The sequence below is a fragment of the Colossoma macropomum genome, unplaced genomic scaffold (genome assembly GCF_904425465.1).
Source record: "Colossoma macropomum unplaced genomic scaffold, Colossoma_macropomum, whole genome shotgun sequence".
In the NCBI taxonomy this organism is placed as follows: Eukaryota; Metazoa; Chordata; class Actinopteri; order Characiformes; family Serrasalmidae; genus Colossoma; species Colossoma macropomum.
In genome coordinates, this window is record NW_023494790.1 from 1,235,648 (window position 1) to 1,261,956 (window position 26,309).

General features: G+C 42.6%; 2 protein-coding genes across 3 annotated transcripts in view; one reads left to right on the forward strand and one right to left on the reverse strand.

Moving 5' to 3' along the window:
* The window catches only part of zranb1a (zinc finger, RAN-binding domain containing 1a), a 53,007-nt gene extending 40,024 nt beyond the window's left edge, over positions 1–12,983 (reverse strand). Inside the window, exons 1-3 of one of the 2 annotated variants that reach the window (XM_036571869.1) lie at positions 12,654–12,983; positions 4,655–5,143; positions 3,649–4,094 (exon numbers count right to left, since the gene is read on the reverse strand). In XM_036571869.1, the coding sequence (XP_036427762.1) occupies positions 3,649–4,094; positions 4,655–5,028 (820 nt within the window). In that variant the 5' untranslated portion in view covers positions 5,029–5,143; positions 12,654–12,983. Of the gene's footprint in view, positions 1–3,648; positions 4,095–4,654; positions 5,147–12,653 lie in introns of both variants that reach the window. The other variant, XM_036571868.1, reaches the window with a different exon arrangement.
* Positions 12,984–15,333: 2,350 nt separating this feature from the next.
* hpdl (4-hydroxyphenylpyruvate dioxygenase-like) lies at positions 15,334–25,686 on the forward strand. Its single transcript, XM_036571664.1, has 5 exons — positions 15,334–15,974; positions 18,941–19,107; positions 21,014–21,165; positions 24,149–24,273; positions 25,259–25,686. The coding sequence occupies exons 1-5, from the start codon at positions 15,334–15,336 to the stop codon at positions 25,458–25,460; spliced, it is 1,287 nt and encodes a 428-aa protein (XP_036427557.1). The 3' UTR covers positions 25,461–25,686.
* Positions 25,687–26,309: the final 623 nt, after the last annotated feature.

Genomic DNA, 26,309 nt, shown 5'->3' on the forward strand with positions numbered 1-26,309 from the left:
AGGGCACGTTCTCCATTAATCTTAAGAACCCTTTCATGATGCAAAGAGCCTTTAACCATGCAAAGGGACACATATTCCTGTGGAAGCGATCATAAGATTAAAATAAATATTATTAAGCAGCAGCTAAAAAACATCACATTATTCATGTGTGAATTCTGTGAAATCCCTGTCGACACCGTGAACACAGGGCAGTACTGACTCAGGCAGAGTGAGCTCAGACCTGATAATGTATGATTTCACCCTGTGGAGACGCTCCAGCCTGGTACAGTAAGACAGAGCCTTCATTCAGACACCACTGAAGAGCTCGCAGACCATAACACTGCCCTGCAAACCTGACTGAAGGAGGAACTACACACAAAAAAACAACCACGAAGAAACAAGTTCACTGAACTCACGAAACATTAAAATATTCTGGTAACACTTTCTATGAACGTCGCATTTGTAAGCATCTATAAGCACATTTATAACATGTTATAATGTATTCATAAGGCATTATAAACGTGGTTATAAATATTTATAAAAAGAATTACACTGAGTTACACTTTATAGCCATGTTTATTATACATTATGAATTGTTATTATAATGCATTATAAGTAGTGTCGATAACTTGTTATAATGTCAGTGTGAATGAAGTCAGTCCCAGCTTGGAGAGCGTAAAGTAAAGACAAATACCAAGCTAACGGTGGTGAACATTACCTTTCCCACATTGGGTAAAACACTGATGGCAGCTCTAGTTTAAACTCTGACATTTGAAGCCTGTAATGTGTTTTACTGTGAATGTTTTAGTGTTTCAGTAAATCCTTCAGTAAATACTTCAACTTGAAGCCTCACTCTGAACACTGGAGGAGGCTTTAGTACAGTACGCTTCACTTTACTTAGAGCGGACAAATACCACTTATGAGCTCTTATAATTTGTTATGATCAGTACTTATAATGCATTATGTTAACAATTCATAATGCATAATAAACATGGCTATAACATATAATGCATTTTTATAAATATTTATAGCTATGTTTATAATGTCTTATGAATGCATTATAACATGTTATGAATGTGTTTATAGATGCTTACAAAGGTGACATTCATAGAAAGTGTTACCAATATTTTTTTTTCTGGCAGGCCAGACAATAACTTTTGACATGCTTGGCAAAAGAAATAATGAGTAATACACTACAGCACCAACTGGATCCCTTCAAAGCAATATTAACCCTTAGAAACCTGAAATTTCAGGGAATTTGTTTGGTATTTTTTGGGTCAATTACAATTGCAATTATAAAGTGTTTACATGTGACAGTCACACATGTATTTTCAGGAGACCCTGTGTTGTTATTTTCAGGAGACCCTGGGCTGCTCAGATATGCCATTGTTTGACATGTAAATGCTGACAGAAATTTGATATCTTTATGAATTTTGGTAATTTCTGATCAAAAATTTACCCAGCACCTTCTAAATTTTGTATTTTTTTTAATTATAGAGATCTTGAAAACAAGTTCAGTTGTAGTTATTTTAGTAGTTTAGTAGTTGTACTTTTCAGAAACTGTTAGTCTGGAGTGTCTGTGAGCTGAAAGAGCAATAATTGTGATGGTGATTCATTCTATTGGTTATTATGAGTAAAAATACACTATTAGCATAAGGCGCACGTGTTTTATTGATTTTCTGTCCTCTTGGATTCAGGCTGAGCGCTAAAACTGATACGCAGCAAGACTGGCTTTATTTTTATTTACAAATTGAGTTGCATATTTAATATCGGATATTTTTAATACTCAAAATCAATGTAAGCTGAAAGCCCTTTGTTTATAATATGAGCTAAAAGCAGAGCTGTAATATAACAGTAGTGAGTGGGTTGTGGGTGATTTTGGAGCTGATCTCTGGCTGATTGATGGTCACAGGTGGATGAAATCACTCTGGACGGTGAGGCAGAGTCTGATGATGATCTGATGGTGAATCATGTCGCTGTTTTATCCCTTTGTTGGAATATGAGGCCAAACAGCTGAGCAATAATATCAGGATTTTAGGTGATTTTCCGGGTCGAATTACTCACTGACTCATGATTGCTAGTTAGGGGCGGGTCTGCTGAAAGTCCTGATATGTGGATCATGTTTGTAAACCGTTCTGAAGTTATGAAGGCTAGAAGTGACCTGTCGTTTTGTCTGGGTCCTAAGGGTTAACTGAATATTAGCTGAATTTCTGAATAACAGATATTGATTAGATGTTAGATCTTCTGAAGTGAAGGGTATTAATAGGGAGTTTGTCCCTCTTTGCTGCAGCAACAGCCTCTACTGTTCTGGGAAGACTTCTAGATGTTGAACCTTGCTGTGAGGATTTGATTGAGCATTAGTGAGGTCAGGTACTGATGTTGGATGGTCAGCTCTGGGTCACTCCAACTCATCCCAAAGGTTTTGGATGGAGCTCCATCACTCCAGAGAACGCAGTTCCACTGCTCCACAGCCCAGTGCTGGGGGGGTTTATACCGCCCCACCCCTCGCCTGGCATTGGGCATAGTGATCTTAGGCTTATATGCAGCTGCTCCAGAGCTTCCATTCTATTGGACAACGCTTTTCTACGGTTATTATACAAGTCGTGTTCTACTGAATACATTTATAAGCAATGGGTGACCTTAAAGTAGCTGAATTCACTCATCAGAAGGGCTGCCTGGGGTTTTTTGGACATTTGAACATCTGTTTTCTAAATAAATGTTCATCAACGCCGCCCAGCACTGAGCTCAAGGCTATGAGAAGAACGCGTGCCGTTATCGTGTACATGCACCAGGCATAGCATAGCACTCACCATTACATCACAGAACACAGCTTAACAACACAATCACAACACTCAACACTCTAATTCACACATACACTCACACAAGGACACGCGCATTTTCAGTCCTTCATCCACTCTCAGTAGTGCTGCCCAAATAATTGGTGTTTGTTCCTTACATCACTTTCATTCTGCTTAATTCTCTGAAGCTTGGTCTTTTTTCAGGGTTTTCAGTCATTGTTTCTACACTCATTGTCCATTTTATCAGCTCCACTTACTATATAGGTGCACTTTGTAGTTCTACAGTTACAGACTGTAGTCCATCTGTTTCTCTGATACTTTGTTAGCCCCCTTTTACCCTGTTCTTCAGTGGTCAGGACCCCCATGGACCCTCACAGAGCAGGTACTGTTTGGGTGGTGGATCATTCTCAGCACTGCAGTAACACTGACGTGGTGGTGGGGTGTTAGTGTGTGTTGTGCTGGTACGAGTGGATATACTATACCGTACCATACTATACCTATAGTACCTGCTCTGTGAGGGTCCATGGGGAGTGTATATATATATATATATACACATATATATATAGATAAATAGGAACCACCTCTAAAAGCTCCCTCAGTGAAAGTTACTACAAGAAAGGATACAAATGCGCTGCCTGATGTATGAGACGGGTTTCTATGATGAGTTCTGAGAAGGTTCTGGTTCTTACCACTTCCACTGTGAACTATTCTGACTCGGTAAGTTTCTCTAGAACAGAACATTTCACACCAAACCACTCTGAACCACTTTCATTATATAGCAATTTAATTGTGGAGAAATTCTGAAAAATCCATAGGATTCCCCTTTAAACAACTGCGGAAGTCGTAACACTGATAAAAACACGATTCCTACCTGCACAGGCGTTGAGGAACAGCCAGTCACTCTTCCTCATGCGGTTCTTGATCTGCTTGAGCTTTTTAAAGTCCATCTCCAGCTCCTCCTTACTGCCATGGGCTCCTGCAGCCAGCTCGATACACTGAATGTCCTGAATCTGTACCTCCGAGTCCCGTTTGGAGGCGGGCGGGGACCGCCTCTGGCCCACAGGCCCACATACGCCTCCGGCTCGCTGCATTCGCACGCGGTCCTGCTCGTTGATGACCGGCGACGGCTCGTCCGGCTCAGTCAGCTGGATGGCGTCGTTGGGCCGTGGGTGGTCACACACCACACAGCGTGGCGTCTTGGGCCAATTCTCATACGTGCAGGCAGCACAGATCCACCTCTGAGCACGAGTGTTCAGCCGGTTCCTGTCGTTATACTCTTCACATGGGTCCACAGGGGGCGCTGACCCAGACCTAAACCTGAGGGTGGGAGATGTAACGATAAAAAAATGGCATACTGAAAGCCTCAACACACTCAGAGGAGACTGCTAAGCTGTACAGTAGAGGTGGGAGGTATACCGGTATAAATACAGCATTACTGAACGCCGCAACACGGCGTGAGGAGACTGCTAATAATAATAATAATAATAATAATAATAATAATAATAATAATGATAACAACAACAACAACAACAATAACAACAGTACCATTTATCATATCATAAATCCTCTACAGAAGAGAAAAAGTTATGCATTTTCCTACAAATTTTAGCAAAAATTTCTACTTATTTGCTATTTATTTGGTAAAAAAATAAAACGAAGTATAAAATGTGCCTTTGTATTTGCACAGGTCATTTCATGTCCCAAACCATGTGTTAAAATTCTGCAAATAAACAGTAATTGTGCATTAAAATGTGCAGAACTGTGTTCTCTGTAGAGAATGTTAACTTATTGTCACGTGTTTTAACAGTAAAATTAACAAAACGTGTTATTATCCATATCATTATGGTGGAAAACACAGTCACATCGTCCAGCCGTACCTGAGGCCCGAGCCGGAGGTCTGGGGTGTTTCGGTGGGGCTGCAGGAGCGCTGCCTCTGGCACAAACACTGCGTGCAGCGGACAGCGCGCGGCCAGTTCAGGTAGGTGCACATGTGGCAGGACCACTTGGCGCTGGACTCGGTGGTCTGTGCCTGGCGCACACGGGGCCGGGCGCTGGAATCTGGGCAGATCAGGAGGCTGCTGCCACCTGAGTCGCCGTGCGGGGAGTCCAGCATGGAGCCGCTCTTAAACGGCTCCTCGGTGATGATGGTGCCGCTCGGCCTCTGAGCGCGACACATGGTGCATTTGACAGCAGATGGCCAGTTCTCGTAGGTGCAGTACTCGCAGGCCCATTTCATACCCAGCTCCGTCATGGTCGTTCAGCAGCAGCTGACACACACACACACTCACGCACACACACACACACACACACACACACACACTCACACCGGTGCTGATGTCACATACAGAGAGCAGGCAGGCAGCACGCTGCTGGAAACAGAAGAAAAGACAAACAAACACATGAATAACAAACCAGCCTGTCTCACAAAGCATGTTCAAGTTGGACAAGGTTCTGTCTTGTGCTGCTGTTTTACTGGACAGTATAGCACAGTACAGTTAAGGCCACAGCACACCTGACGCACAGTGTGGTGCCACAAGGCAGGGCGCTGCTATAGCATCCCGGCTGAGAGAGCCGATGAACACTAGGTGAGCCTGAGCACCTGTGCTGAACATGGTCACCTTTCTCTTTCGGGTACCAAAGAGAGATCCGCACTCCTAAAGGATTCCCGCAGGACTCACCACAATATCAGCGGCGGCGGAGTAATTTTCAGTGTTGTGTGTTGAGCGGGCGGGAAACCAGCCCACTGCAGGCAGGAGCGGGGACGAAGCAGGGGTGAAGAGAAATCACGCAAATTAACAAATAGCCTAAATAAGGTAGAACGATCACTAAAGCACTTTCAATATATAAAATGATAACAGTAAAATAATTAAAATGAATGAAGTCATTCTAAAGAGTTGCTAAGCAGCCAATCACGTGAACAACATGTAAATTCTTGTATCCTACAGAGATACAAGTCTGTGGTCGAGCCCAGTATAACACCAAAATAACTGTTCTTCTGTGGTTTAATTCTATTCTTTCGGAAAAGAATACGTCCGTGTTTACACTTCAATCGGAATAGAAGACATCCGATTGAGGCCATTCGGAATACAGTGTCTATCCGACTGATCGAGGTGGGTAATCCTGTAAATAATCCGTTAAATAGAAGAATAATATCCGTGTAAACGCCTGTATCTGATTACATTCCCTATCGGAAAGTTTAAGTCCGTTCTGATCATGTTCGTCACGTCATAGTGAAAGTTTATACCGTTCAACATGGCGGAGCAGAAACTGGTCTGCAGAGGAGACGAAGTTTATGCTCTGATCTTTAAAAGACGGCGGTGGGACGGACGTCCAGCTTATGTGTCTCAGAACACGACGTCCTCCTCTCGGCCTTCTTTAATAAGGACATGTGAAGGACGTTTTCCTGAGTCTGACATCATTTTAAAGCAGTTAAAAACACAAGCGCTGCTCACTGCTGCTCATCTCACTCTGACTGGACTCACGTGATGCTGGTTGTCATGGTAACGTCTACACTAAGTGGTCCAAAGCGCGTCATTGTGGATCGGATTACTTGTAGTGAGCATGTAAACTGAGATTTTCATCAGACTGTAGAGCAGAGTGAGAATAAACACCTCAGTCTGAATCTATAATCGGAATGTTTTCAATCAGACTGGAGAAAATCTTTGCATGTAAACACAGACAGTGAGCCTGATGACCATGACTGCCGCGTTATTAAAGCAGAGGATAATGTGTTTGTGGACAGACTGTGTCAAATATTGGATGTCAGTTCGCCTTGATGGAGCCACACAGGAGGGCGCAGGACAAAACGTTTTGGCTAAACTGGCCGCTGACCTCTGACTCACGTTTTCTTTGAAGCCAGGCCCTGCGAGTCTCGCGCCAACATACATACAGATGTCATGTGTGCTGATTTTTCCGACATACACTTTACACGTTTGTTTTTGAAGAGGTGCCAAATGGCACTTTGACAGCAACGAGTAACCACAGTGAGAGCGAGAGCGAACGAGCGAGAGGGCGCGCGCAAGAGAGAGAGAGAGAGAGAATATATATATACATCCATGAAGCTGAGCTCGCAGTGAGGAGAGGGGGGTTTAGGCTGTAATCCTATACGCTGTTCCCTGCCTGTTCGCCGGAAAACTGATACCGGAAAGCCGGCGCTGGCCTTCGCAAAGCAACTGTAGATACATAACCGGCAGCCACAGGGCTGCAGCTTCCAAACCAAACACAAACAGGGAAGCCCAACTGCAGCCTGAGAAGATCAGAGTCCAGCACAGCTCAGTGATTCCTGGCTCAAACATACCTAATAAACTAAAACTGGCTGGCCGATGATATCAGCCGTAATTGATGCTTTTATTAGTTTGTTAAAAACATAACTTGCCAATAACACACTCCTCCAGTGTTCTACTGCTTTACTACAACAGTTAAATAAATACAGTAATAAATTAATAAACTGGGCCGTGAACGCGGCGTTTAATATGTTTTAATGTTCGCAGTTCCTTCACCAAATTATAGTTCCTTAACGAGCAGCTTGTTGCTACGTCAGAGTAACGAGCTCCGCCCACTCGCTGCACAGCCGGCAGTTCGTTCTCCAGCTCCTTACACTAAATTCCCAAACTGTCATCACCACTGAGCAGCTTTTCAGTCGGCAGCTGTGACAGAAGAACAGCTAAACAACCTGGAATCAGCCAGAAATGAACCCAATACCATTCGCCAAACGTGGAGTCTGATCTTCAGTCTGACCAAATCAGACTGAGCCATAAAACTGCCGCAATATCAGGTTCAGCTCAGTTTTGTCAGATCAGTATTAATGTTGTTTTGTTCCAGCCAGTCTGTAAAGCATCATACAGCCCATTTAGTTTGGCGAATGGTGTTGGGTTCATTTCTGGCTGATTCCAGGTTGTTCAGCTGTTCTTCTGTCTCAGCTGCCGACTGAAAAGCTGCTCAGTGGTGACGACAGTTTGGGAATTTAGTGTCGTCTCATCTTCAGAGTCGGACCAAATCGGCTGTCGGTCAAATGTGGTCTTAAAAGTGTCCGTTTTCTGTTTGTGGCGAAGTAAGAAGTAAAAATGTTTAAATAGCTTGAGCGTCTCCTACAGCTGTCAGAGTCGCTGCTTAGCAGTGTTTGTGAAAAACCTGTGATGTTATGGTGAAATAACAGCACAGTTAGAACGCTTCTCAACCAATCAGCTCGCGGAACTGACTGTTGTATAAAACAGCGTATCACACGGTCAAAAGAGAAAAACCTGGACTGGAACTTGGTAGACGGTACTGAACTGACGTGGCTTGCAGAAAGTAAGGTAATATTAGCGAACTCATGAATGTAAATGCTAATATTAAGATCACTGATAGAGAACGTGCGAGAACATTTTAGAGAACGTGCGCTCATTTTAAGAAGAATATAATCGTAAAGTAAATATTTTAGATTGTGTGTGCTGATTAATATTTGAATAACAGTTTAAAATACAAAGATTTGTTCTGGAAAGAAGAAATTTGGTTCGGGACAGTGAACTTTCAGGTCGTTGCCCGACTGGGCAAGTTGGGGAAAGAGTTAACGTTGAATCCTGTCATGTACTGTGAAAATGTCCAAGTATCGTGATTTTTTTGGGCTATATCATCCGCCCCTCCTACTTCAGCATAAGGGACGGTGATTTCTAAACCAAACCAGTTCATTAAACAATCGGGAAGAACTTGGTCACGACACCAACGCTGAAACCTTGATACTGATTAGTGATAGTCGAATAATCTATCGAGTACTGAAACGAAAAATCGATTATTCTGATTATGAATCACTACATTTCCAAATAACACTTCTGTAGCTATCAGCTTTTTAATTTAGCTTTTTTGTTTTATGCATTTGCTTACCAAAAATGAAGACAATAAAGATGAATACCTTATTCAAAAATTCACTGTTCTGATGAACTTTCCTGCTAATACAAAAGATAAATAAAACTCGAATATCCTTTTCCTGAATTTGAAATTTATAACCAAGGATGTGCAAAAATATAACAAAACTAAATCAGTTTTCCTTTAATCAATTAAAATAATAAAAAATCAACCTAAATTGAAATTTTAATTATTAACTGTGCTCTGTGTATTTTGCTGTCTGTCTGCTCTGTTGCAATTAAATTCTAGAATCAAAGGTCTTTATTGAAACGGAGGCAAGTCTGCATCTCTCCATGCTCTCGTTATTATTATTAGGTTATTATTCAAAAATAGGTTAGGTAGGTTTTGGCATTGGATTAACGGAGGCTGCCTCTTCGGATGAGCGTCAAGCTGGACGCTAATTACTCATCTACATGAGGCATTCTCTCCTCAGTGGATGATGTGCCAACGTTATTGGTCAGAGAAATAAGTTTTAACTCTTTCTGGACCTAGCCAGCATCCGCTAGAGAAGTTAGCCCAGGTGGTGATAAACCTGTGCTATCTCTGCTTTCTCAGTCACGTCCTTGGCGATGCGTCAAGGCACTGGTGTTAAGGAGTAGCAAAGAATAACACCCAAATAATTCAGTAAATACCACCACCTAAAATGGTTAACCATGTATTTGAGAACCAGTAAGCAGCCCTAATACCAATCCAAAATTAGTTCTTTAAAAGGTTCAGCATGGGGACGGCAGCCTTTCTCTGCTCTAAACTTGGTCTAAACACCAACTAAACCTGGTCATTAACTGGCGTTAAGTTGGGGATGTTTTATGGTTGAAAATACTGATCACTTACAAACATTTTTAGCTAGTGTTCACAATTTGGTCCAAGACCTCCAGTTAGTGCCCAAACATCTCGGACAAAGCTATGCGATACAGTACAGATGTTTTATACACTGTTGGAAATAAAGGTTCTGTGCAGGTACATATTTCATTCAGCAAGGTAATAAAGGTGTAAATGTTCCCTCAAAGCTCCAACAGTGGTTTTAAGGTCTGATTGTGAACCTTAAATAAGTTTGTCCAGGTGAAAAGTTCGTATTTGTACCTTTTCATAACCGAATGTTTTAAACAGAACAGTAAAATAAAAGCCTGGAGACGAGACGGGGTGTGTGGAGTCAGTACAGCTTAGAACATATCATTTCAGTGGATTATGGTTCAGTTATGTTCCCTGACTAAAGGTACTGAGATGGACCCTTGAGGGTTCCACCCCAGTGACAGGAGGGGAACTGACCCAGAGACAGTTTAGAACCTTAGGATGTAGCAGAGCTGCCTAAAGTGTGGCCAGCAGGCCAAAGCTGGCCCGTGAGGGTTACCCTAAATCCACCACCTTACCCAACGAGAGAACTCGTTAATAACATATTTATGATACAAAACTTACTAAAATTCTTGAAATAGGTTTTAATTATTTCAGTAACATCATACACTCTCAAAAATAAAGGTACTAAACTGTCACTGGTTCACCTGGAAAAACTTATTTAAGGTTCACAATCAGACCTTAAAACCACTGTTGGAGCTTTGAGGGAACATTTACACCTTTATTACCTTACTGAATGAAATATGTACCTGCAGAACCTTTTTTTAACAGTCTAGAGTGTAATGTTATAAAATATATTTTCAAAAACTACCTCACAAACAAAAAACCCACAGGACAAAGTTTTATAGATTTCTGGCTCATATAGAAACTTTCAGCTGTTAGGGCTCTCTGTTTGGTGCCTATCTGTCAGCACACAGAAATTTGGCCAAAGTGGACTCCTGAAGGGACAAAGTCCAGCAGAGTTTGGTAGGTTTCCTGCTCAGGCGAAGCTGGTAAAAGTGCTGAGTTGAGTCAGATGTGTTGCAGGAAGGAAATCGCCAAACTGCACTAAAACTGTGCAGTGCAGTGACAGGCAGTCCTGAACCAAACTGAGAGCAAGAACAGCTGAAGGTGTCTATTTAAGGGCTCAATATTAGTAAACGTTATTCTTCATCCATAAAGACATCCTCCACTTCTTGCTGTAACAACGTAGTACAGTTACGAAAAATACCTTTGATTTACATCTTTCTTCACAAATGTTTTGAGATTGGTTAGGAGTGGAGAGGAATTTGTGCAATCACTAGTGTTGAAAATGTGAAGTGCAGTGCACACATGACCTTACTTTTCCATAGTGACACAGAGAAAACAGCGATCAGGCATAACATTCTGACCACCTCCTTGTTTCTACACTCATTGTCCATTTTATCAGCTCCACTTACTATATAGGTGCACTTTGTAGTTCTACAGTTACAGACTGTAGTCCATCTGTTTCTCTGATACTTTGTTAGCCCCCTTTTACCCTGTTCTTCAGTGGTCAGGACCCCCATGGACCCTCACAGAGCAGGAACTATTTGGGTGGTGGATCATTCTCAGCACTGCAGTAACACTGACGTGGTGGTGGTGTGTTAGTGTGTGTTGCGCTGGTCTGAGTGGATCAGACACAGCAGTGCTGCTGGAGTTTTTAAACACCTCAGTGTCACTGCTGGACTGAGAATAGTCCACCAACCAAAAATATCCAGCCAACAGCGTCCTGTGGGCAGCGTCCTGTGACCACTGATGAAGGACTAGAGGATGACCAACACAAACTGTGCAGCAGCAGATGAGCTGTCGTCTCTGACTTTACATCTACAAGGTGGACTGACAAGGCAGGAGTGTCTAATAGAGTGGACAGTGAGTGGACACAGTGTTTAAAAACTCCAGCAGCACTGCTGTGTCTGATCCACTCAGACCAGCGCAACACACACTAACACACCAACTTTTACATAAGCGACATGCAGAATAAGTGTGAACATGAAAAGCAAACCTCTGCTAGTGTTTTTGCTTCGCTTGACCTCTTTTCTGGATTTTCAGTACACATATTTAGTGTTTTCCTGAGGGGCTGAAATCACAGTATAAAGGATTCTAATGGTTTAACAGGTATTCTGAGACTGATTCCAGATACATTTGATGGTTTCCTAATGGTGTCCTGCAGGAAACAAGGTCTCTAACGCTCAACATTAAGCCAATGCCCACCTAAAAGCAATACCATCAGGTTTTAATCCTGTAAGTCTTTTTTTCAGCAAGGTCATTACGTTAATTTAACGTTGTTTGACGCACTACACAGTGAAAAGTAATAGCTGTGCCTTTTAAGGTGGCTATAGCTGTTCCATTACATTTCAAGCTGGACTGTATTCAATTCTGACACCAATGCAGCATTTCATTTTTAAATCGCAAATCTTTGTGTAGGTCAACTGACATAAAAACAACGTAACAGAGGTTTTGCTTTTCATTTTGGCATATATTCTGTATCTCACTATAGGAAAGTAATGTCATGTGTGCATTGCTTTTCACCTTTTATCACTGTAGTGACTCAATTTGGCTCAAATTCCTCTCCATAGTAAGGAAGTCAGCTGAGCTGCTAAGAAACAAGGGCTGCTTGTATCAGAACTACAAACATGAGATACTAAAATGAGGCGTAATAACGTTTTAAAGCGTGAAAGTGAAGAATTAGAGAAGCAGAGAAACAACCTGAACCGCTCGATTAGCTTTACGGCTAACATCAGCTAAACTGTGCCCATCAAAACAAGGCAGTGAGGTAAACAAACCCAAAACTAGGCTAAACTAACAGCGTCCAAACCCACCTCACTGCCCTGCCTAAAGGTCAGGACAGGGGTCATTAATGTCCATAAGATGAGTGTTTTTAAACTAACGTTAGTAACGTTAGCGCAGTCAGTTTAGCCTCGAGCCTCAACACAACTCCGCGTAATTACCTCGGCTAACGTTATTAGCTAGGTTAGCTAGCTCGACGGCTAACGTACCGCAGTAGCGACATTTCGGTACGATTTTAATCCCACTGATCCCATAAAAATGGCCCAAATGACAACACATCGGTCCATAAAAGTCTCTGTTGACGAGACAAACCCAAACATTGTGTTCAGAACCCAGAAAACAGGCGAAAATCAGCCTCACCTTTTCCTGTTCTCCTTCTCTGCTCTGCGCGAGTTCCCACAACAAACCTCTCCGAGTCGGTCAGAGCCGCTTTCAGCCTCGTCCAGCCTCTAAACACGACCTTACATTGTACCTCTCCGTCGAAAAAGGCCGCTGCAGCTAAAATGCCCGGTCTCCCCGCGTCCCGCTCGGCGTTAGGAGCATTTCAGAGTCGGGAAATCCATCGCTTAGTGTTGTTCGGCGGGCAGTCTTTAATGGCGGAGAGATACGGAAAGCCAAAATAAAGCCTGAGTGGAGGCGAAGCTGAGCGACATGCAGTCATCTGACTACAGCATAGCGGAGAGCAGAGGAGGAGCAGGAAAACCTGGAGTGGAGGAAGGGAGGGAGGAAGGGAGGGATAGATAGATAGATAGATAGATAGATAGATAGATAGATAGATAGATAGATAGATAGATAGATAAAACCATAAAGCAGCAGAGGAGCAGGGAAAACCTGGAGTGGAGGGATGGAGGGAGGAAGGGATAGATAGATAGATAGATAGATAGATAGATAGATAGATAGATAGATAGACTAAACCATAAAGGAGCAGAGGAGCAGGGAAAACCTGGAGTGGAGGGATGGAGGGAAGAAGGGATAGATATCTGTGTTGTAGTCATGGCGACCCCTGGTTCCTATCACCACCACTGTAAAGACATCTGAACCAGTTCACACCAGACCACTCTGAATGGCTTTGTCTAAGTCACAACAACTGAATTGCATAGAATTTTTTGAAAAGCTGGTAGATTTCCCTTTAAAAGAATGAAGATAATGAATTTAGACTGGACTGGACTGGTTCCAGTCAGAGCTCACTGTATTCCAACAGCCGACCCTAATTGAGCTGAGTTTACACATGTACAGTACAGCAAAAAACAAACAAACAAACAAACAAAAAATACACATAAAGCCATTTAGCTGTGCGGTACATTTTTATTTGCTCAGAAAAACAATATTAGAATATTATTCCAAACTTCTCCTCAAGGAAGCCCAGCATTAACTGTATCATCCAACTCCTGGTTTGGTGAATCAACACTTAAAAATCTGGAACCAAACTTTGTCCTTTAAACTAGCTCAGAAGATATTTACCTACTTTTTTGCAAACCATAAATTCTCATTACTTTTTTTTACTGTATTCACATCTATTTGCATCTGTTCTATTGAAGTTTGTAGCATATGGACTTCAGCATATTGATAAAAACACAACATTAAATATATAATGCTCCATAACTTTTGTTCAGGCCACAAGCTGTGTTTTATTTTTTGTCCTCAGTGTGTTAAACTCAGCAAATAAACAGTAGTTGTGTGTTAAAATGTGCAGCAGTGTTTCTCTGTAGAGGATGTGTTCACTTATTCACACTCAACAGAGCATGTCATGTGGCCAGGGGTGCCCAAACTTTACAACTCCTTTTTCAGTAATATTTGAGATGGAACTTCAGTGGCTGCCTTTACCGCCCGGAATTACCGCATTAATGACTACAGTCACATAATGTGGGGCTGGTTGGGACGTGTTATGGGGACGGTTGGCACAACGTTAAAAAGCAAATTCAAAGAATAAAGCAACAAATAGAAATAATCTGATCTCACGAACTGAAACCAGACCACAAATAAAAAACATTCACTGCCAACCAAATAACAGTTTTAAATCAGTTAAACGTTAGAAACGTCATTTATTTTATCAGTGGCTCAGATGGAAGAAAAAAAATTATACACACATATATATATATATATATATATATATATATATATATATTGTCCATTTTATCAGCTCCACTTACTATATAGGTGCACTTTGTAGTTCTACAGTTACAGACTGTAGTCCATCTGTTTCTCTGATACTTTGTTAGCCCCCTTTTACCCTGTTCTTCAGTGGTCAGGACCCCCATGGACCCTCACAGAGCAGGCACTGTTTGGGTGGTGGATCATTCTCAGCACTGCAGTAACACTGACGTGGTGGTGGTGTGTTGTGCTGGTATGAGTGGATCAGACACAGCAGTGCTGCTGGAGTTTTTAAACACTGTGTCCACTCACTGTCCACTCTATTAGACACTCCTACCTTGTCGGTCCACCTTGTAGATGTAAAGTCAGAGACGATAGCTCATCTGCTGCTGCACAGTTTGTGTTGGTCATCCTCTAGTCCTTCATCAGTGGTCACAGGACGCTGCCCACAGGACGCTGTTGGCTGGATATTTTTGGTTGGTGGACTATTCTCAGTCCAGCAGTGACACTGAGGTGTTTAAAAACTCCAGCAGCACTGCTGTGTCTGATCCACTCAGACCAGCGCAACACACACTAACACACCACCACCACGTCAGTGTTACTGCAGTGCTGAGAATGATCCACCACCCAAATAGTACCTGCTCTGTGAGGGTCCATGGGGGTCCTGACCACTGAAGAACAGGGTAAAAGGGGGCTAACAAAGTATCAGAGAAACAGATGGACTAATAATAATACACCCCAGGTGAAACGGACCATTGTATGTATGTATATATATATATATATGTATGTATGTATATGATGCTTTTGTCGATGTTGAGGTAATAAGCGGCTCTGTTTTCCCTGAAATCGCTCTCATAGTTTATTCTACAGTTTTTCGTCACTGCTGTTTGTTTAGTAACGTGCTGACAGGAGCCCCTCCCCCCGCCCCCTTCCGCCTACGTCATCCATCATGGCTGCGCGCGTGTGCCGGCTCCATCACGTCTCTCTGCACGTGTCGAACGCGGTGAGGGTCGCGCGCGCGCTCGCCTCGCGGTTCCAGTTCGCGGCCGTGGGCGCGCGCGTCACGGCCGGGTCGCGGCAGCTCGCGCTGCGCAAAGGCGCCGCCGTGTTCGTCGTGAACGAGCGGCGGGAGCACGAACGCGACCTCTACGACCACGATGGGCACGACGGCTACCTCTACGACGTGCGCCCGCGCTACGCGGTGGACAGCGCGTGCAACGTCTGCTTCGAGGTGGAGGACGTGGAGGACTCGTGCGCGCGCCTCCGCGACCGCGGCTGCGACGTCCTCGTGCCTCCGACCGAGGTGCGCGACCCCGACGGCGGCGGAAGTGTCATCTACACCGTCGTGAAGTCCATCGTGGGGAACGTGTGCCACACGCTGCTGGACCGGAGCCGGTACGAAGGCGGGTTTCTGCCGGGTTTCCGGCGGGTCGAGGACGGAACCGACGCGGACGCGGACGCGGACGCGGACTCGCAGTGTCCCGTCACTCATTTCGACCACGTGACCTTCGCCTGCCCGAGACGCAGCACTGGAGAAGTGATGAAGTGGTACGAGGAGAACTTCGGCTTCCGGAGGTTCTTCATCAGCAGGTTAGGGGGCGCTGCACTGAACACACCCCAAAACTCCAGGAGACCCCCAGAGTTTCTCCTGAAGTGAAGGGTATTATTAGGGAGCTTGTCCCCCTGTCCTGCAGTAACAGCCTCTACTCTTCTGGGAAGGCTTTACACTAGATGTTGAACCTTGCTGTGAGGATTTGATTGAGCATTAGTGAGGTCAGGTACTGATGTTGGATAGTCAGTTCTAGATCACTCCAACTCATCTCAAAGGTACTGGATGGAGCTCCATCACTCCAGAGAATACGAACCCACTGCTCCACAGCCCAATGCTGGGGGGCTTTATACCCCTCTAGCACACGCTTGGCACTGGGCCTGGAGACCTCAGGCCCAGATAGATAGACAGATAGATCACTTTAATAACCCCGGAGGGAAAGTCGTCAATTACAGCAGCACAAAGTTCAGTAAAGAGCAAAACAAGAGCGAAACTATTACTGTACACTATTATACAGATGCATAAATCAAAGAAGCAAATATATATATAATAAAATATACTAAAACAACCATAAAAAATAATTTGCAGTACAAAATAAATAAAATAAAATCTCAGAAATGCAATGCAGGTGACAGTGCAGCGCTGCACGTCACATCCAGTGAATGAACCGAGTCACTAAACACGGTAAACGAAAACATATGTTAAACAGCTGTGTTATATACATGGGTGTATGAAGAAGTGGCAGTTCAATACACAATATATATGGACATATAAACAAAGTGGCAGTGCAGTATGTAATATGTACAGATGTATCTATCAATCAATCAATCAGACTTTATTTAAACATGGAGGGAGACCCTCATTTCCAGTGAAGCAGAGCAATACAGAAATCAGGGATTGAGTTAGACAGTAAAAACATAAATGCTAAAAAGTAATAATAATTGTAGTACTAAAAATGTGTATATATATGTATATATATATATATGTATGTATGTGTATGTGTATGTACATGTATGCATATGTATATATGTATAAGCCATTTAAAAAAAATGCAGCATAAAATTACAACAATATAGAAACTTAAGATAAAATAAAGATAAATAAAAAAGAAAATTAATAACTAAAAACATACCAAAGCTCAGAAGACTCGTGTAGGTTCACTGGCGGTTCTGGATAGTAAATAAAATGTCTATATTTGTGTTGTAGTCATGGCGACCCCTGGTTCCTATCACCACCACTGTAAAGACATCTGAACCATTTCACCCCAAACCACTCTGAATGAGTGAAAAAGGCGATTTGAATTCTGACTGAAGGACTTGAGTAAATGTGACTGTATGCGCAGCACCAGAGTAGACGTGTGGTGGGGGAACTACAGGTGGGCTATGGTATCTTCTTTATCATACAGGAAATGTACGTCAGATCAGGTGATATTTATCCAAATGCTGCAGTTCACATAACCCAAAACTGTTGCTGAAAACCACTTGGCTGACTTGTTTGTGTGCAGATGACTCAGTTTGTTCATGCTTGTGAATGCCATCAACATCAATGCACTTAAAGGGAAAGTCCACAGAGTTTGCAAAGTTTTAGAATAGTTTTATTGTTAAGATGTCACCAAAGTACGATTTGGGGAAAATATCTAATTGTGATTTTTCAGGCTAATATTGCAACTGCAATTTAAATTTCAGTCATTTTCTATTAATCTATGAATGTTCAGGTCTGTTTTTGGCCAAAAAGACCAGAATAACCACTTTTTCTGGCCTGAGGCTCGACCCCTGTGTGTAGCGTGCCCGATTGCCAGTACGTTGTGGTTGTGATGTCACAACACATGGGGGTCTGGTTGCCTCTGATTGGTCTAACTCATCTATAGGCAGTTCAAAAGCTCTGAGTTATTAGGTTAAACTCCCCCACTTAAACCTTAAGACAACGTTGTTAATAATATAGACTATAACTTAAAAAAATTATGGCTCTTGCGATTTGAAAATTGCGCTCTCTTAAATTGTGATTTTGATATATAAAACCATGAATCTTTCAGCCTTACGTCATTCGGAGTGGTTCGATGTGAAAGGGTTTGTTGTAGAGACTGAAATGCTGTACATAAATACAGAATCCAGGTATAAATGACTTATGAATCCACAGATAAGTGACTTATGAGCAGTAAAGGTACTGTTTTCAGTAAAATAATGGCTGCAGTGAAAAGTAAAAACGTATTTATTTATGTGAGCTACTGCAACCAGAATGTGCTACATGTAACACCAGGTCATCTAGTTAAACATCAAGTTAAAAAATGCTGAATCCGGCGCGGCCTTCGGCTCTCCACCATTTCATATTCACATACTTGTGCATGTTTATAATTATTTTTTTATGTGTGTAGTTTATGTTTTTTGTGATCCCCCTTTCTCTTTCTTTCTTATAAGTGTCTTGCAGTGCTTGCCAGGCCACCACTGTAAACAAGAATTTGCTGTTGTTGGAAGAAAACCTCATATCTCCATTTTTCAGTATTTGACATAATTTGAAAATGCATGTTGGCCTTTATATTGTGTGTAAATTTCATGATGAATGGACCAAAAGAAACGACCCAAAATGGCTTGGAAAAAAGTCTGGTTCCATTGACTTACATTAAAAGTAAAGTAGGTTTTTTTCCTTCTCCTGTAAAGTTACCATTTTGGAGATACGAGGTTTTGTTCTATCAGTACACGATTTTAGAAGAACTGACACCTTTGAAAACGTAGAGTGAACATCCTACTCAGAAATATACTCAAACGGCCCATATCACTCTTTAAATTAAAGTGGAAATCCACCCCTTTTTTCAAAATTTCTGCATAATTCATTGTGTGAGATGTAAACAGAGAGATTCAGAGTGGTTTGGTGTGAAATGGTTCAGATGTCTTTACAGTGGTGGTGATAGGAACCAGGGGTCGCCATGACTACAACACAGATATAGACATTTTATTTACTATTAAATCCACGATGCAGACGTCACTCAGAGATGCTTGTCTTTTTTGAACAGTAATGAGGACGTGGAGGAGGGCTACGTGTTGAACCAGGACGGCATCGGTCTGCGGCTGACCGCTATGGAGTACTGGAAATGCAGCGAGACTGGACTTAACATCCCTTTCAAAGACAGAAAGGAGCCGGACTGCAAATTCGTGGTTGCAGAATCTCTACCTGAGCAGGGTATGATCTGGTTTTAATGAGCCCTGTCTGGGCCAGTTCCCCATCCTCAGGAACCATCGATGCTGTCGGAGCAAAAACCTCGTATCTCCATTTTTGTCGGTTTTCAGTTTTTGACATAATTTGAAAATGCATGTTGTCTTTTACTTAGTATGTAAATTTCATGACGATTGGACAAAGAGAAATGACCCAAAATGACTTGGACAAAAGTCTGGTTCCATTGACTTACATTAAAAGTAAAGTAGGTTTTTTCCTTCTCCTGTAAAGTTACCATTTTGGAGATATGAGGTTTTCTTCCAACAGCAGTGATATAAAAAAATCACTGTGCAGTGACTGTTTGTTATGAGATAACAAAATGTTGCCGATCCAGCAAGGACAGTAGAACACGTTTGTTTTGGGAATAATCACTTTAAAACCAATCTTTAAAGCATAGCAATCAATATATTTGCAGGCATCACCTTGATTTTATTTGGTTTATTTTTAAGACAAGATATCTTTATTGTCAGTGTACAAGTACAGTGAGTACTAGACACACACCGGTCAGGCATAACATTCTGACCACCTCCTTGTTTCTACACTCATTGTCCATTTTATCAGCTCCACTTACTATATAGGTGCACTTTGTAGTTCTACAGTTACAGACTGTAGTCCATCTGTTTCTCTGATACTTTGTTAGCCCCCTTTTACCCTGTTCTTCAGTGGTCAGGACCCCCATGGACCCTCACAGAGCAGGTACTGTTTGGGTGGTGGATCATTCTCAGCACTGCAGTAACACTGACGTGGTGGTGGTGTGTTAGTGTGTGTTGCGCTGGTCTGAGTGGATCAGACACAGCAGTGCTGCTGGAGTTTTTAAACACTGTGTCCACTCACTGTCCACTCTATTAGACACTCCTACCTTGTCAGAGACGATAGCTCATCTGCTGCTGCACAGTTTGTGTTGGTCATCCTCTAGTCCTTCATCAGTGGTCACAGGACGCTGCCCACAGGACGCTGTTGGCTGGATATTTTTGGTTGGTGGACTATTCTCAGTCCAGCAGTGACACTGAGGTGTTTAAAAACTCCAGCAGCACAACACTGCTGTGTCTGATCCACTCAGACCAGCACAACACACACTAACACACCACCACCACGTCAGTGTTACTGCAGTGCTGAGAATGATCCACCACCCAAATAGTACCTGCTCTGTGATAGGAACCAGGGGTCACCATGACTACAACACAAATAGAGACATTTTATTTACTATCCAAAACCACCAGTGAACCTACACGAGTCTTCTGAGTGCTAATATGTAATGCTGATGATGGTTATATCTTAAAAAAATATATTTTCTTTTGGCACTATTTTGACCTACAACACTGCCTGTTCTTCTTCACTATTAATAATCTTTTAAAAATGTGTTTTAGGCCAAAATGTTCTCAAAACTATCATGAAGCATCAGGCAATGTGTTTACAATTTCATGTAGGAACTTTCTGTGAGGGAGCTTTTAGAGGTGGACGTCTGGTTCCTATCACCACCACTGTGAACAGTTCTGACTCAGTAAGTTTCTCTAGAACAGAGCGTTTCACACCAAACCGCTCTGAATGACTCTGTTTACATCTCAACCATATAATTATGTGGAAAATTAAAAATTGGAGGAATTCCCCTTTAGGTTTAGTTATCATAAAGCAACTCTGTGTTGATCCTTTGGGTTTCTTGTTCATCGAAGTGTCTTCCTTGGTACGAACAGCAGGTTTTCTTTTCCAAACTATTGGTTAAAAGCACAATTTAAACTCTTTTGGTCCAAAGGTGGGTTAAACACTTTAAAGGTTTAAGTGCTGATATAACAACAAAGGGACATAATGAGTGACTTTCAGCTTTAATCCCAAGATAGAACTGTGTTGTGATTAGTTTGTTTTCTTTGTGGATCAGGCAGGAATCAGGTGGATTCGTTTCTGCAGCAGCACGGGGGTCCAGGCATCCAGCACATCGGCCTGTTCACGAAGGACATCGTGTCCACTGCGCAAACTATGGCCAAAGCCGGGGTGGAGTTTGTTTCTCCTCCTCCAGCCTATTACACTGAGGTTTGCTGTGTAATTTATAGTTTATACAAACAAACCATATGAGGTTTATGCAGTAGAACACAGAGGGAGTGTATTATTGTGAAATAACATCACGGCTGTGATTTGGTCGCCGTAGATCATCACAGCCGTGATGTTATTGGCGATAACACACTCCTCGAGTGTTCTACTGCTTTAATACAACAGTTAAATAAATACAGTAATAGATTAATAAACTGGGCCGTGAACGCGGCGTTTAATATGTTTTAATGTTCACAGTTCCTTCACCGAATTATAGTTCCTTAACGAGCAGCTTGTTGCTACGTCAGAGTAACGAGCTCCGCCCACTCGCTGCACAGCCGGCAGTTCGTTCTCCAGCTCCTCACACTAAATTCCCAAACTGTCATCACCACTGAGCAGCTTTTCAGTCGGCAGCTGAGACAGAAGAACAGCTACACAACCTGGAATCAGCCAGAAATGAACCCAACACCATTCGCCAAACTAAATGGGCTGTAAGATGCTTTACAGACCGGCTGGAACAAAACAACATTAATACTGATCTGGCAAAAACTGACAAAACTGAGCTGAACTTGATATTGCGGCAGTTTTATGGCTCAGTCTGATTTGGTCAGACTGTGAAGATCAGACTACACGTTTGGCGAATGGTGTTGGGTTCATTTCTGGCTGATTCCAGGTTGTTCAGCTGTTCCTCTCTCACAGCTGCCGACTGAAAAGCTGCTCAGTGGTGATGACAGTTTGGGAATTTAGTGTCGTCTCATCTTCAGAGTCTGACCAAATCGGCTGTCGGTCAAATGTGATCTTAAAAGTGTCCATTTTCTGTTTGTGGCAAAGTAAGAAGTAAAAACGTTCAGATCTCTTGAGCGTCTCCTACAGCTGTCAAAGTCGTTGCTTAGCAACGGCGTCTCAGCGGAGTGATACAGTGTTTGTGAAAAACCTGTGATGTTATGGTGAAATAACAGCACAGTTAGAACGCTTCTCAACCAATCAGCTCGCGTGGCCGGAACTGACTGTTGTATAAATATAAATACACTTACCGTCCACTTAATTAAAACCCTGCCTAGTAGCTACTGGTGTACAGTTAGAGACTGTAGAGGACGGGGCTTCTAATGAAGTGAGTGGGGAGCGTACATGTGTATATAATATGTCAAGGACCCGTATATGTGGTATGCAGACATATTTAGAGTAGCCTAAACACTCCCCGGTGAAAGTTTTACAGTAAAGGTAACAAAACAACAGCTTAAAAACCTACTGAGTAACATGGAGAACTGCACTGGAACTTCTTAGGCCATCCAGCGTCATCATAGGAACTGAAGTTTGTTTGGGTCTGTTCTTCTCTTTTTTGATTATTTTGGTCTGAAATAAAATGCTAAAGCTACATGGTGAGATGGGTAAAACAGTCCACTAGCTGAACCAACACAAGACAGTGGAATTAAGCTGAAAAAGTGAATTAGGAACTAGGCCCAGTCCCATTTCACCCCTCGCCCCTACCTCTTAGCCCTACCCCTCCGATTTGTGAGTTCTCGTCTAGGGGTAGGGTGTCCTGATTCTTGTTGAGATAGAGGGGGAGGGTGATGTGTTGGGGCTACATGACCCTCCAAACGGAGGTTTTTCAGAGACTCCAAACAGAGAGATATGAGAAAAAAAAAAACGGTAAGATGGAGAACAAGAGACCAGAGAAACCCACAAATGTGAGAATTTTCTCTGTTAAAAAATATGATACCCATCATATTATCTTAGTTTAATGTTGTTTCGGTGTATTATGGTCATTTTCTTCATAACAAGCATTAAAATTGCTAGTAGTGCTGATAGGTAGCTGTAGCTAGCAAGCTAAATGTCCCATTCCACCTTAAATGGTGCAGCAGTTACATTCTGGTGCCTCATCCATCAGAACTGCTGCTCCATTTAAGGTGGAACGGGAAAATTCGAACAAGAATCTGGTGAATATCTGACTTCAGCTTCATATCACTGAAGAATTAGTGGTGGGTGATAATAAATAATTGCCCCCTCTTTGAAGGCATATGAGTCCCTAAATACAACCGAAGCCCAGCAGTGAGGAGCTGAACTTTACCCTCCTCTGCTGTCACTGCAGACTGGCAGGGTCGCCTACAGAGCAGCGCTGGTAGCTGTTAATGAAGTGATGCTCTTTTTATTTGAGGGTCCCATTTCAGAGGGAAGATGGGGAACTAAGACAGCTCATTTTGAATCGTTTGTTTTTGTGATGTCACAAACCAACACATTTACATATATCCTCCTATTTAGCCTACAGCAGTTTAGCACCAACTTCACACTGACGTTATAAGGAGCCTTTCAGCCTGGACTGCTTTCTGAACGAGGCTCAGTAAAGAGTTCAATTAGAACTGTTATTGATACAGAAAAGCAAACAAATATAATTGGTGGATCTCTGGAAATACAAAAAGACAGGGAAATGTTGGATATGGGTCCTTGAAGTAAAAGTGCATGGAAGAACCGTGCTGTGAAAAAGTATTTCACCCTCGTCTGATTTCTTCTATTTTTTGCTATTGTGTCACATTTAAATATTTTAGAGCATCTGACTAATTTTAATTTTAAAGATAAAGACATAAAATGCAGCTTTTAAATGATCATTCCATTTATTAAAGATAACGATTTAATTTAAAACCTGTATCACCTGTGTGAAGAAGTATTTGCCCCCCCAAACTAACTGGTTGTGCCATGCATTGGGCAGTTAACCAGGTAGGGCCAGGTAGAGCTAAACAGCATTTTGTCCTTCGATTATTGAAATCTTCGTTTAAAAACAGCATTTTCTGTTTACTCAGGTTATCTTTGTCTAATATTAAAAGTAGTCTGAGGATGTGAAACATTCAAGTGTGACAAATATGCTGAAAATATGAGATATGAAAATAAAATGTGAATTTAGAAGGGGCAAATACTTTTTCACAGCACTGTAGATACTGCTCACCTCTGGTTATATGCGCTCTCATTAGTCTTGAATGTCTTGCTCCGGCAGGTGGGGAAGCAACAGGAGATTTTGGAGGCGGGGCATGATCCAAAGGAGCTGAAGCAGCACGGCATCCTATTGGACACTGACCTGCGCAGCCATGGAGACGATGGAGCGATTGCGCCCAATGGGAGGTAGGAGCCACAGCAAAGTCTTCATGGGACAGTCTGTTCACTTTGTGGCCGTCTTTGCAACGCCGCCCGGCAGTTATTTCCACCAAAACCAGACTCCTCCACAGGTTTAGTTTGCAGTGTTTGGCTCAATAACACACAAAACTGGGCTGTTCTGGCTGCTGCGCTTGCACAGATCTCCACGACGAGGGAGGCACTGTCCCTGATCACACCATACCCAGCAGGCTGATTGGCTTTTGAAGGGCGGGACTTTCTCTGCAAACAGAGAATATTGAGCCTTATGAGCATAGATATACATACGGATGCCGCGTTGTCTGTTGTTCTCTATCTGAGGTGATGCGTTGTAATTGTATCTGTAATTGTATAAATATCAGCACTTGTAGGTTAGTTAGGTTAGACAGAGTTAGTATCCAGTATCATCAGGATCAGGATAAAAGTCAGGTATCGGTATCGGAAATTAAAAAGTGGTATCGGTGCATCTCTATAACTTCTCTGGCTGTAACTGCATGCTGAGATTCCATTCGCACTCAATGGGTCACTTAACACATGTTAATGCCACAGCTGAGCCATTGCCCACACTCAGGGATGGATTACTGACCAGGCTAGAGGCCCAGGGGCCCTGGAGGACCACAAGGCCCAAGGCTCAAAGACGGGGGGGCAGTCTAGAATGGAGCGTTTCACACCAACCACTCTGAATGACACTGTTTGCATCTTAACCATCTAATTATGTAGAAATTTTGAAAAAACAGTTGTATTTCCCTTTAATATGTTCATGTGTTAATTTTCAAAATGTGCAAATGTGCGTTTTTATCCTCTATAAAAACTTGCTGCCTTTTTCTCCCCCTACTTTGTTCCGGCGCTGCTCCGGCCTGATTAAAAATGATAAATATTATATAAAAATACAAATAATTAAGCTGTATATTGATTGCATGAAGATCTAATCACAATGCTAAGTATAAACAGGGTCCCCGTCTGTGTTTCTGAACAGGTACCTGCTCCAGGTGTTCACCAAGCCCATTTTCTCTGAGGACACGTTCTTCCTGGAGCTGATCGAGCGCAGAGGGGCCACCGGTTTCGGCGAGGGGAACATCCGCGCCCTGTGGAGATCTGTTCAGTCTTACATGGAGAACGAGAACCGTGATCAGAGACTGGACTCTGAAATTAAAACCAAGCAAACCGGACAACACTGATGACCAATCAGATGGCCAGATAGCTAAACGTACTGTCAGATTAGCTAAACTTATTTATCTTTGAAGTTTAAATACAGTGACTTTAATGATGCTCCTTAAAAAGACCGTGAAATGATCTGTATATTTTTGTTTTGTTGAGCTGCTGTGTGTTTGTGTTTTGTAAGACTAGTACAGAATGTATTCCACTGAAGGGCATATTAAATATAATACTAAATGTAGTACAGTTCATGTTTAGTGTGACAGTTCATGACTCATGCAAACTTTGCGGATGTGGCATATTTTTCTAACTTTTTGCTCCATGTACACTAAATGGCCAAAAGTATGTGGAAGCCCCACCTAGTTACTGAGTTCAGGTGTTTCAAGTCAAGTCAAGTCAAATTTATTTATATAGCGCCTTTTACAACAGATGTTGTCACAAAGCAGCTTTACAGAGAATCCGGGTCCACGCCCCCAGTGAGCAAGCCTTGGCGACAGTGGCAAGGAAAAACTCCCTCAACAGGAGGAAGAAACCTTGAGAGGAACCTGACTCAAAAGGGGAACCCATCCTCCTCTGGGCGACACCGGATAACAGCACAGACACAAAACAGTATAAGTGGATTTCAGCCACACTCATTGCTAACAGGTGTATAAAATCAAGCACATAGCCTTGCAGTCTCCACAGACAAACACTGGCATTAGAGGGTCGTACTGAAGAGCTCAGTGACCTTAAACATGGCTCTGTCATAGGATGCCACCTCTGCCACAAGTCAGTTTGTGAAATTTCTGCCCTGGTAAATCTGCCCCTGTCAACTGTAAGTGCTATTATTGTGAGGGTCAAGGGGCAACAACAGTGCAGTGGAGTTGCCGAGT

What these genes read in the sequence shown, in the direction of transcription:
- hpdl (XM_036571664.1), top strand. Translation starts at nt 15,334, where the DNA reads ATGGCTGCGCGCGTGTGCCGGCTCCATCACGTCTCTCTGCACGTGTCG. An exon ending in CGGAGGTTCTTCATCAGCAG is followed by an intron (nt 15,975 to 18,940) that starts GTTAGGGGGCGC and finishes TTTTTTGAACAG; the next exon opens with TAATGAGGACGTGGAGGAGG. An exon ending in GCGATTGCGCCCAATGGGAG is followed by an intron (nt 24,274 to 25,258) that starts GTAGGAGCCACA and finishes GTTTCTGAACAG; the next exon opens with GTACCTGCTCCAGGTGTTCA.